We start from the raw sequence: 12,197 nt of genomic DNA, 5'->3' as shown, positions 1-12,197 counted from the left end.
TGGTGACGATAGTCGCAGTTGGAGCAAGAGTCGCCCGATTAGTTGCGACTGTGATCCGTGGCAAGAAATGGTTGATCACAAGAAGTGGTTGCTTCTAGATGGTGGGTGGCCTATCTTCCAGATAGGCGAAATCCGCAAGCACCATTTTGACAGAACATCACATAGGCACCACGTCGGCAGCAACGCGTCTGGAATGATACCGAACTCACTTCTGTGCCCATTGAATCGCGATGTCGTCCTTGGAAAGAAGTGCGGATGCCGTTCAGCGACTGGTGGTTGCCGTTCCCGCCAAGACTGTGGCCGGTGCCGAGGCAGGACCGATTTGGCAATGGATTTTGGCCCCTGTACGGCACTGACAACTTCACCTCAACATCGACATGCCTCTATGTACAGTACGGCAGAGCCGCCGGTGACATTAACAAGCCTGGATTCATTGTTCAAATGCTGTCCACAGAAGCATAAACAATTTCAAGCCGCATAGAGCCTTGACCAAGCACCAATATTTCTGGCCAAAATGGCAGACACAAGGGACCCCGATGTTGAACTCCAGGGCTGGGAAGACAAGACGCTACCTTCGACACTGGACGACCTTGCAGAAGAAGAAGATCCTTTGGCCCCCTCCAACAGCCTGGCTGCTACACAGCAACCGGACAAGACGATAGACAAGAAGAAAAACACTGCCTACCTCGACGGTCTTCGTGGCCTCGCTGCACTTCTCGTCTATATATACCACCATGTGAGCTGGTATTTTGGACCCACAGACGATCTCATCAACGGCTGGGGAGCCAACGGAAACCACTACTTCTTCCAACTCCCCTTCATCCGACTCCTCCTCACAGGTGGCAATGCCGGCGTAGTAATCTTCTTCGTCCTCTCCGGCTACGTTCTCAGCATCTCACCCCTCCGCCACCTCCGCGAAGCGAGCAAAGGAAACCAAAACCACCAAACCATCTACCGCTCCCTCCTCTCCAGCGTAATCCGCCGCCCCATCCGCCTCTACCTCCCCGTCATAGGCGTAAGTCTCGGCTTCGTCCTCGCCCTCCATCTTCCCTTCGGCCTCGCCCCCAAACTCGCCTGGCCCGCACCCCAAGAAACCCTCTGGCTCGAACTCAAATCCTGGCTCTACGAACTCTCCATCGCCCTCCAACTCTCCACGAAACCCGATGTTCTCGCCCACTGGTTCGTCTACGATCCACCAGTCTACACCATCCCCGTCGAACTCGTCGGCAGTCTCCTCATCTTCTCCATGCTCGCCTTCTCCGTTCCAGTCACAATGCGCATGCGAGCAATCGTCTACGCATTCATGTACTTGGCCTTCCTCCTCATGTACCAATGGGCCATGGCACTCTTCATGGCCGGAATGCTCCTCGCAATCAACGATCTCAGAGAACCAGGTCCAAGCACATTCGGCAGATTTCAGCTTTCCGCTCGCGGGAAAACTATCATCCACCACTTCACCTTCTCCGCAGGATGGTATCTCCTTTGCCAAACAGCGGGAATGCGAGATACACAAGTCTCCTCGGATACGCCTGGATGGTGGCTTCTTACGAAACTCATCCCACCAATCTACTACGATGATCCAGATAAAGAATACTGGCGCTGGTGGCACGCATGGGGGGCTTTCATGGTTGTCTATGGAGTGCTGCGACTCTCTTGGCTCCAGAAATTCTTCTCGACGAGGCCATTGAAGTATCTTGGCAAGATTAGTTTCGCTTTATATCTTGTCCACGGACCTTTGATGTGGACTGTGGGAGATCGGATTTATCGACTATTTGGACACATTACCATGCCGGAGATGACCACCATGTGGGATGAAATGTTGCCGATACCAGAATTTGGTATTCATGGTTTCACGACGAGATTCTTGGTATCACAGGCATTAATCTTGCCCATCACGTTCGCTTTCGGACATCTGGGAACCAAGCTGTTCGACGAGCCGAGTGTGAGACTTGGACGCTGGGTTATTGACAGGATAAATATCGAGAAGAAACGATAATGTGAATCTTGTACAGCATACAGAAAATAGAAGAAAAATGTAATTGTATATCGCTTCGCATATCTACAACCAAGCGACCGCTCACACAAAATGCCCAACATTGCCGCTCGTCCATTCACATCTAAGTCGTCATTCGAACAAATCAAGAGGAGAATACTCATCACCTCTTCCCATCCCTCCCCAACCTCTCCGCATCATCCTCCACCAATTCATACGCCGGCCGATACCTCACCACATCCTCGGCACCCTCAGTCTTAACCGCCAGTGCCGGGTTGGGATGCGTATCATCCGTCCCGCCCAAACTCGTATACCCCATATCATACAACTCACAGTACTCGACACCGACCTCTTTGATAAAGCTCCAAATATCCGCATAATGCCAATCAATCACCGGATGTATCCTCACAAACGCCGGCCAGCCCCCATCCGTAGGATCGAAAAATGTGAGCTTCGCGCCGTGAGGATCCGTGCGTCGGGTTCCGACGAAGATGGCCTGGACGGAGGGCGTGTCTGCGAGATATGAGGCGAAGGCTTCGCGCATGGGTTTGTGGTATTGGGAGAGGGAGAGGTGGTATTTGGTTGCGGAGGAGTGGACGAAGGTTGTTACGGCGGGGAAAGGGTTGGGTGTGACGATGTAGACGGATCGGAGGGTCGGAGGAAGAGATATTGAGAACTTCGTCGAGTGGGTGTGGAGGGCTGCGAGGTAGAGGATCAGGAGGACGAGGCAGTCTTTGCCGCCGTTGTAGCTGAACGAGAGGTGGTCGAGGCTGCGCGATGGTCAGTTTGGTGGGGAGACGTGGTTCTTCGCTAGAACATACCTGAACTTCTCCAATGCCTCTTCGATCACGCCCAGCGACTCCCTCGTCATGCGCTGCACCTGCTCTATCCTCTCGCTCCTCGGCTTCCGCTCCAGAAATTCGTATACCCGATCATGGACGTTCCGACACGCTTCGGCCAAGTCCTGATACACATCGTCTTTATCATTCTTCACCTGCGTCGCCTTGGCCGGCGGCACGACATGTCCATTGCTCATCTTGCCATGTACGTTGTTGTTGCTCGTGACGGAGGATGACGCTTCATCTCCGGTATATACGCTGGGCATTCCCGGCTGCGGCTGTGAACGCTGCTGATGCTGCTGTTGGCATGCAGAGAAGCGTCCCTTCTGGCTGGCACTTGCGGCGCGGGCTCGATGGGAACGGAGGATGTTATCGGAAGACCATTTCCCCACTGCCGAGCGAAGAGAAGTGAGCATTGAAAGTGTGAGTGTTGCTGTAGGGTGACGGAGGTGATGCCTCTCCAGGGTCCAGAAAGCCGAGATTGATCAACCTGGTTTAGTTCTAGCGGGGCTGGCGGGGTCGCTGATGAGACGGTGATCCTCGAGAAGGTCGTGGAAGAGGAGAGAGTCCTGCACGCTTGGGTAGACTGTGATCCACGGTATGTACCGAGGAGAGGACAACGGACATATGTGTGGGCTCGGCAGCATCGTGAGACGTAAAAAGTCCGCGGCGTACGACGACGGCTGACTTGCTGTGCTCGGCTCGTGCATCGATTACCGAACCACACAGTGGCGTCGGATATGTCGACCAAGTTCACCTCGCACACTCGTGTACCCAGACGAGATGATCCAATGAGCCGGCGAAGGCCAGTTCGACAAGAATCGAGAAGCTGTAATACACATCATGTCCATACTGCTGCTCTGTACAAAATAATCCCGCTGCAATCACCCGAACCAAACCTCTTCCATGCTCCCGAACAATCTCTAATCCACCGCATTTCTCCTCGCCGCCTCTTCGCTCGCTTTTTCGTAATTCGTCTTCGCAATGTAAAGCCCCTCTAGCACCGAAACAATCGCTAGCCCAACAGCAGGTCCAATCCAAATGCCCACCAAGTCCCAATGCAGCCCGAATCCCAACGCAAAACTGATAGGCAGAGCAATAATATAGTAAGCGAACAAATTGATGTACCCACCGATGGCCTGTTTTCCAAGTCCTCTCAAGATACCGTTGCACTGTGCAGCAGTGGAGTCAACGAGCTGGAAAGCAGCGTTGACAGGCAGCGTCGCTGCAGCGAGAGCGACAACTGCCGCATCGTCCGAGAAGAGAAGAGGAATGAAGTTGCGAAGCGAAGTCAAAGCGATCATGTTAAAAAGGCCAATGAAGACTCCGAGGACAAAAGCAACTCTGGTAGTGACTTTTGCTGCATCAGGTAGTCCCGCTCCGATCAGATTGGCAGTGCGCGTAGAAGCTGCAATGCTCAATGGAAAGGGCAATTGGTAGGTGAGGACAGATACTGCCTGCAGAACAGTGTTGGCGGCCAAGTGCGCGGACGAAATGCGAGCGGACGCCAGCGTGATGATTTCGAAAGCGAGGAACTCGGCCAAAACCATAATCAGACCTGGAAGTGCAAGTCGGATCATGGGTCCCCAGTTGACCCAAGCCTTGCGTGTGAAGCCTGGCCAGCATTCCATTCCGCCCACGAAGCGGACGTACAAGAATAGCAGCATGGGCATGAGGCATTCAGTGATAGCGACGGCAATTGGACAGCCAATGAAACCCCATTCAAAGCGCCAAACAAAGAGCCAATGCATGAAGACATTCAGAGGGGCAGCAATGAGGAGGACGTACAGGTTTGCATCAAACCGGCCTTGTGCTTGGACGTATCGCTTCGCAGCTTCGAATGTCGCGTAGCCTGGAGCGCCAATGATCAAAACCTTGAGATAGTTGCCAGCCAGGTTGGCAATGTCCTGGTCGGGCACAATTGCGCCAAGAATTCTGTCTGCGAAGAACCAGAAAATACCAATCGGGATCGTGATCGCCCAAAGGAAGTAGACCATGCGTTGGAATTGAAGACCGACCAACTTTTTCTTTCCGGATCCGTATGCTTGCGCACAGAGCGTGTCGAGAGAGGTCGTGAGACCATGGTACACGCTGTAGCCAGTAATATTGGCAGTCATGGAACCGAGAGATACAGCGCCCAGTTCGTTTCTGCCAATGTGTCCCACTGTAAACACGGATGTGAGAGTGAGGGATTGCTGCAGGATGAACGTAAGGATCAATGGTGCAGAATACCGCACCAGTGTCTTGGACTCGCGTTGCCATGTCGTATGGATCTGACCATTCTCGACAGCTTCCTCCCACTTCTTCGAGATGTTCTCTGGAGTATCCTCTCCGCCGTATGGCAAAGTCGGATCCCGACCATTCGCGAGGAGGCCTGTAGATTCTGTGGCTTGTCCATCTATCAATCGGTCCGCATCACCGCTCTTTCGCCTGAAGCTCACATGGCTAAGCATCTTCCTGAGTGTACCTCCATTCTCATGAGCATCACTCTCGCGTCGTCGTGGATGTTTGGGTGGGATGATGTTGTTGTCTCTGAGCAAGCTCCTCTCTTCCCCAATCGCCGCCTCAAAGTCTTGTGCTAACGGTACACGCGCTTCGGGCAGTTGTGTGCCGAGGAATGGTCTCGGCGCGGGTGCAGCGATCGATGGACGCCTGTAGTATCCTGCCATTGAGTGCGGGCCTAGGCCAGGTATATCGCCCGTGAGCGTCCTGCTGAGCGCCGAATCATCTTCCCCGTCGACCGCCTCATCGTCGAAGTCCGTTTCTTCGAGGTCTCGTATGATCGACTCTTCCGCAATGGCGGCAATGTGGGATTGTGATCGGAAGGATGTGCCAAAGCTGCGGGACATTGCCTGCCCAGAGGGCGAGCTACTGCGGTTGTCGGGAATTGATCTGGACATTCTGCCCACCGCTCCTGGGTTGTGTGCTGAGTTCTGTCGTTATCTACTGTCGTTATTGTGCCAAATGAAAGTTGGAATCTATGATCGTGTGGCGGTTGTTCGGTAAAGGTGAGATCCCGGTAGACGACTGCGAGCTGCAAGCAAGAGCGCACGCCAATGCGTGGGAGATGCTGTGCCGATCCTCGCGATCGACAGATCCAATGCTCCGTTGGAGCTCCGGACGTTGGCTGCGTGCAGGTGGCGACCGGCTGTGCCAAATCACGCCAGATTGCAGCGGGACGGAGTTGCCACGAGGGCGGTCAGAGATAGAGCAGGCGGAGGGAGAGGAGCAGGAAGAGGTGAGGAAAAGCAAGATTGCACAGTTACTATACCTCGAGCACGATGGAGCGCGGGTGGAGCTCGTGAGTGACTAAGATCAACGTGCAGTAGTGGAACTTCGATAACGCAACTGCTTTTCGGTCGAGGTGGCTCGGCAGGCGCGGTGCTCGAAGCTGGTCGTCTCTTCGATGGTCTGTGTCACTGCTCAATCCGGAAATTACACCCGGTTTGAATGGTCACGCAGCGCTACAATATCTCCGCGCCTCCAGCGAATGCCGCGCATGGCTGACACTGACACGATACGTACAAGTGATACGATTAGGTGGTGTCCATATGGTAGTGAGATAGATACTATAGAACTCGACACGCCCAATAAGTACCTAGTTCTTCTTCCTCGAAGGCCTTGCGTTCTTGTCTTTCCTCTTCTCCTGCAATTTCCTCAGCTTCCTCACATCGTCCACGCCTCTGAGCTCGTTCTTCCCCTTGCCCTCTGCAAATCTGCCAACTCTCTTCTCCCTCGCCTCCGCGACACGCTTCTTCCTGACATGGTAATCATCGCGGTACTTGTCCGCCTCCTTCGGAGCCCGTTCTTGCTTATGCTTGAACCTGCCTCCTTGCCCGCCAGAATTCTGATTCACGAAATGTGAGTTCGACTTCTCCATTTCTCCAACCCGAGGCAGCCTCTCGACGCGATTGTCCTTCCTCCATCGATCGAAGCGACCGGACTTGAACGAAGCAGCGATCTTCAGCCCAGATTCACCTCGGATCATCTTAGCACCCTTGGAGCCATCGTCATCATTGGCACGCTGAACATATTTCTTGCTCTTCTTGTCCCAGCGTAGACCTGCTCCAGCTTTGTTCGCCACTTTGAAGCTGCTGTCTTCGTCTCCGTTGAGATCCATTGTTGCATTCCTAGCTTGATCCAAGAAGTGATTCGAAGCATTGGTTCCTCCCGAATGCACACCATATCCCTTGTCCTCGGCCATATTGATGGTGGACGGAGTGTAAGACATGAAGAATTCATCGTCTTGGCCTGACGCTGCCTTTTTGTCCTTCTTGGCTTGCCGTTTTGATGTGCCGGGCTCGGAGGGGGCAGTAAAGGTGAGCTCAAGCTCAGAGTCCGATGCGAGTTCCATCTCCGCGCCATTAGGTTGCGTCAATATCAGCTCATCCTCGTCAGAGTCTTCAGCAGCTCCGGCTTTGGCGACGGTCACTTCGTCTTCGGACTCCTCTTCCTTCGCGAGTGCCTTCTTCGCTTTTTGCGCTTCAATATTCGCCCTCCGTTTCTTCATCACCTCAGCGGCAGCATCTTTTGCATCGCCACGTTTTCCAACCTCGAAGACAGTCTCTACAGGCCGAAAGCTGGACAACCTTGCCAACATGTCTAGTCTTTGTTGCTCCAGATCAGCGGTCTCGTCGGCTTCGAAGAGCATGTTTGTAGCACCAGAGTCCTGGCTTTGGGCAATTTGCTTCGCACGCTTTACGCTCTCGGCGGACGCTGAGTTCCGTGTTCTCAGATATTGCTTTTCGCCTTTAGCCGCAACGTCGCGCATTGCTTGGAGATCGATATCTTCATCAACGACTTTTGCAGCCTCTTCCGTATATCGTTCGAGCGCATCTCTGCGGAAATTGCCAACAACGACCGCATTTTGAAACATGCCTGAATCCTTGGCAGTGCGACCCATGATCAGTTTGCGACTGAGAAACAGTTGCAGATCGAGCAGATAAGGCATGTCCGGCTGTGTGATCAAACTGTAACTCCAACCTTCTTTGCCTGCTCTTGCCGTTCGTCCAACACGGTGCACAAAGATCTTTGGCTGTGATGGAAAGTCGTAGTTGATGACGTTGGCCAGTAATGGCACGTCCAGACCACGAGCTGCCACATCGGTGACGACCAAGATGTTGGTCACTCCCGATCGAAAGTCTTGCACTTGCATCTTCCGTGCCGTTTGATCCAGGGAGCCATATACGTAAGATGTTGCATAACCCCAGGTCTTCAAGAAGTTGGCGATGTACTCGACGTGATGCTTCGTCGACGTAAACACGACAGTCGAATATGGCGACGTAGTCTCGTTAGCAGGCCCATCAGCGCCTCTCTTCCGCTTCTTGTCACCTTTCTTGCCTTCTTTGACCCCGTTGGCCGGTTTGGCTGATCCCGTAGGCATCTTGATGACATCCTGCAAGATGTGCAACAGAGCACCCTCTTTTTCGGCGCGCTTCACAGTAAAGAATGCACTTTGTAACCCAGGAGCAATCTTGCTCTCCGCGTCCAATCTCACCAGCTTCGGATCTTGCAATCCGGCTCTTGCGAACTCGACCAAGCTCTTTGGCAGTGTTGCAGAGAATAGCAGGGTTTGTCTCGATGCTGGCAGAGAATGCATAATTTCGGTCAACTGTGCCGCAAAACCCATTTCGAACAACCGATCAGCCTCGTCAAACACGACATATCTCACAGAGCTCAAGTCAAGTCCCATTTCAACCTTCACATGTTCAAATCGACCAGGCGTGGCGATGATGATGTCCGGATTTGCAGCCATGGACCCAAAATTGTCTTCAATACCGTCTCCTCCTACCAGTAACACTGTCCTCAGGTCCGTGCCTCTTCCCATTTCTTTTACGACCTTCAAAGTCTGTAGCGCGAGTTCTCTTGACGGACTGAGGATCATAGCTCTCGCGCCGTACTTCGCAGAATGTGTCTTCAACTTCTCGATCATCGGGATCACAAAAGCAGCTGTCTTTCCTGATCCTGTCCTCGCCATGCCCACCACATCCTGGCCGTCTATTATTAGAGGGATGGTTTTTCTCTGAATCGGCGTAGGCACGTTGAAGCCTTTTCTCGTGATTGCTTTGAGCAGATGCGTGTTCAGCCCCATGGTCTGGAATGCGCCCGCCTTTTTCGCAGTCTTGCTGTCATTTTTGCGGTTCGCTTTGGACTGTGTCGCAGCGATGAATGCGTCGTCGCTATCGGAGGCATCTTCTATGGCTGGTGGTCGTTGTGAAAATGGAGATGCTTCGCGGGTGGCTTCGTTGTCGCTGTCGTCCGAAAGAAGGTCGGCCTCACCACCAAAGAGCGACTTGGAGATATCGAATTCATTCTCCGAGAGCGCTGGCGACGCGGCACGAACCATGTTGAGGGTGGAAGGCGGAATGGGTGCAGACCTGCTGCAGTCTTGTGTCGGATAAGTCGAGGCTGTCAACTTTTCGGCAAGCTCTGTGCGATCCCTGCTATCGCGATGCACGATAAGCAGCTAAGTTAGCGCGGTTTTGCTCTCGCTTCTGGCGCCGAGCACCCCCGAGTTCTCCGATCACTGTCGACATTGGCACATAACTGCTTCTCCAGCACAGCGCGAAGCAACCCACAGACTGGACAACATGGTCTCATCACTTCTCGGCGCGCTGTTGCGTCTACCATCCACTACCCGCACCTGTCTCAGCACCCTCATTACTCCGGCTACGACTCTCGCGACGCGCTCCTTCTCGACCACGATCCAACGACAAGCAACGTACAATCAGGTCATTCGAGGCTGCAGAGTTGGACAAAAAGCACGAAAGCCTACATCTCCTCAGCTTGCCAACACAAAATGCCCCGAGATGAAGGGCGTATGCCTACGTGTGGGTGTTACGAAACCCAAGAAGCCCAATTCGGGAGAGAGAAAGGTTGCGAGGGTGCGATTGAGCAGTGGCAACGTGATCACAGCATACATTCCTGGCGAAGGTCTGTATCTTGGCAACAGCGCAATTTGGATGGGCTGCTAATGCAAGACTCAGGCCATAACATCCAACAGCATTCTGTCGTTCTTGTGAGAGGTGGCAGATCACAAGATTGTCCTGGTGTGAAGTATCATCTTGTGAGAGGCGCAATGGATTTGGTATATTTCCTTCGAAATCTTTCCCGTAGAATGCTTCGCTCATTGTCATGCAGGGTGGAGTGGGAAACCGAGTCACCAGCAGGTCCAAATATGGTACCAAGAAACCCAAGGCGGCAGCAGTATAAGATCGCGGACGCACACACGAGTCAATCTTCCCCTTCGCACACTCCACGCGCTCTGCGTAGGATCCGTTCGCGGCCAAAAGTGCCTGCGCATAGACCGGTCCTGCTCGTTCGTCCGACTGCCAGGCTCCTGAACTGAGCCTAGGCGGAAAGCTCATCCAGTCAAACCGTGCGCCCGCCTGTCGCACATTCAGCCCATCTCTCGTGTCACCATTCATGCAGGACTTATGTGGTTGCACGTCTGTTCGCTGAAACGGTCACGACGAGCCAAAGCTGACATACACCGAGCATCGCCAAGACGGCTTCCGAGACAGCACAGCTAATCAACTCCAAGTCTGGCGTCCAGCCTGCTGTTTATGTCGTGCAATACGAGCATTGGCACCACGATGGCATAGCAGAACCAAATCGGCTCCTCATTCCCTACTGGACCTCCCGCTCCGAATCGCATTCGCATCAGGATTGCTGCAATACGAGAATAGCAGAGATCCTTTGACGTAACACAGGAATCTGCGCTGAGGCCATTCACTATGTACATATAGAAGAGCGATGGTTCACAAGCTCACAAAAGAGCAGAACGCAAAATATCATATCGAGAATTCACTCTGCTGAATCACGCGGAACGGCACAAAATACAATGTTCTCCCCAGCTTCATTTGCCTTCTGTGCCTTGACAGTGGCCAGCGTCGCGTATCGCAGCACTTCCATCTCACAGTATTGACTTCGCCCATCTGACAGGCTATAGCTTCGCAAACAAGACTCCGTGCTTCCGCAGCACAACTACAGTTCCCCACCCAGCATTCAGTTGCAGCCCTTTCGAAGGGATGTGCCCTAAGATCATTTGCGTCGACGAGGCAAGGCCAAAAGTCACCGTCACCGTTGCCAAAAATTATGAAGACTTGGTCACCAAGTGTGGCAGTGTGCCGACTGTAAGTCCCTCTTTTGGTCATAACAACGCAAGGAAAGGCAAGGAGCACGGTGAGAACACAAACATTGCGGCCGGCTGACGCAAGTCTTGTTGCAGGTGACTAGCTATGGTGGCAAGTGCACGACCGACTGTGGTCCGATTACTTGCCCGAGTTTGGCTGTTACGAAAACGGCAGAGACCAAAGAGAAGTGCTGCACGGAGAAGAAGTTGTAAACGAGCATCAGTGAGGATGAGAAGGAGATATGATGGCGATGATCACCCACTAGGCATTTGTGTTGCGTTATTTCGCAACAAATATCCAGAACTCGATCATGCATTCATGGTTTATTCATCATGTTTTACGTGTACACCATTTCAAAAATCTGACTTGCGTGCTGAATGTGGTCGTGAATTCGCTCTCACGACAAAGTCCGCAGCTTGAAGCAAAAGTATCGCCACCCACGCTGGCCACTCTCTTTGCAAGAAAACGAAAATAAACAACAGAACAGAACCACACACATACAGACACTTCTACAGATGAATTATAACACATGGAACAGCAAAACAAAAAGACGTCACTCATCCTACAACCTTCTCACTCCATCCCGCCATACAGACAATGCTATTCCAGCGCCGCCACTTCATGGCCTGAGGTTCTCTGCCCGATTGCTCGGCTGAAGGTTTCCTCAGAAGCTTAGGGTCGCAACGCAGCAATCGCTCGTTCCCGAAGCGAGTGGGCGACCACCACCAAGTTCGAACTGGGGCCTCGCTGATGGATTTTGGAAGGGATGGAGGCAAGAAGAAGATGAACTTCGTCGATTGAGCCATTACAGCTGACTAAGCAAGAATGTAGATTGAATATCAGTATCATACCTTGGCAGGCAAGCACAGCCAAGTGCGGCACTACAAAGCTGCGTTGCAACATCGCGAACATCACCTTTCAATCTTGCAGAGCAACAGTCAATGTCTGCTGCGACGTGCAAATGTAGCTCCAGCACCCCCAAATCCCGAACGCCGCGCTGTGCATCCATTCCGCTCCACCACCGAATCCTCCAGCCGAAACATCCACATCCCGATCCCGACCAGCCAGCCAGGCAGGGGACTCACGACCCGAAACCTCCATTCTCCACCACTTCCATTCTCCGCGAAAGGCGGAACAAATTTCTCCGCCGCAGATCAACACTTCGGAAGTTCAGAAATTCGGTTCCAGGACACATAGAGTCAAAATCACCGAACAAAGCAAATCCTCCGC

The 12,197-nt window shown here is 52.9% G+C and overlaps 5 protein-coding genes across 5 annotated transcripts; 2 read left to right on the top strand and 3 right to left on the bottom strand.

Moving 5' to 3' along the window:
- Positions 1-514: 514 nt before the first annotated feature.
- CKM354_000513000 (uncharacterized protein) lies at positions 515-1,996 on the top strand (the record flags this gene model as incomplete). The annotated part of the gene is made up of 1 exon (XM_044800392.1): positions 515-1,996. One exon carries the CDS (start codon positions 515-517, stop codon positions 1,994-1,996), a length of 1,482 nt encoding a protein of 493 aa, XP_044656327.1.
- Positions 1,997-2,156: 160 nt separating this feature from the next.
- On the bottom strand, positions 2,157-3,248 carry CKM354_000512900 (FMN adenylyltransferase; the record flags this gene model as incomplete). Its single annotated transcript, XM_044800391.1, has 2 exons — positions 2,157-2,763; positions 2,815-3,248. 2 exons carry the CDS (start codon positions 3,246-3,248, stop codon positions 2,157-2,159), a joined length of 1,041 nt encoding a protein of 346 aa, XP_044656326.1.
- Positions 3,249-3,755: 507 nt separating this feature from the next.
- On the bottom strand, positions 3,756-5,732 carry CKM354_000512800 (uncharacterized protein; the record flags this gene model as incomplete). Its single annotated transcript, XM_044800390.1, has 1 exon — positions 3,756-5,732. The coding sequence occupies one exon, from the start codon at positions 5,730-5,732 to the stop codon at positions 3,756-3,758; it is 1,977 nt and encodes a 658-aa protein (XP_044656325.1).
- Positions 5,733-6,430: 698 nt separating this feature from the next.
- Positions 6,431-9,178, bottom strand: CKM354_000512700 (uncharacterized protein; the record flags this gene model as incomplete). Its single annotated transcript, XM_044800389.1, has 1 exon — positions 6,431-9,178. The coding sequence occupies one exon, from the start codon at positions 9,176-9,178 to the stop codon at positions 6,431-6,433; it is 2,748 nt and encodes a 915-aa protein (XP_044656324.1).
- Positions 9,179-9,422: 244 nt separating this feature from the next.
- On the top strand, positions 9,423-10,044 carry CKM354_000512600 (uncharacterized protein; the record flags this gene model as incomplete). The annotated part of the gene is made up of 3 exons (XM_044800388.1): positions 9,423-9,765; positions 9,819-9,919; positions 9,973-10,044. 3 exons carry the CDS (start codon positions 9,423-9,425, stop codon positions 10,042-10,044), a joined length of 516 nt encoding a protein of 171 aa, XP_044656323.1.
- Positions 10,045-12,197: the final 2,153 nt, after the last annotated feature.

The sequence above is a fragment of the Cercospora kikuchii genome, assembly GCF_019650295.1.
Source record: "Cercospora kikuchii DNA, contig_00003, whole genome shotgun sequence".
Classification (NCBI taxonomy): Eukaryota; Fungi; Ascomycota; class Dothideomycetes; order Mycosphaerellales; family Mycosphaerellaceae; genus Cercospora; species Cercospora kikuchii.
The sequence above is the reverse complement of the archived record's forward strand: the minus strand, read 5'-3'. Positions and strand labels throughout refer to the sequence as shown.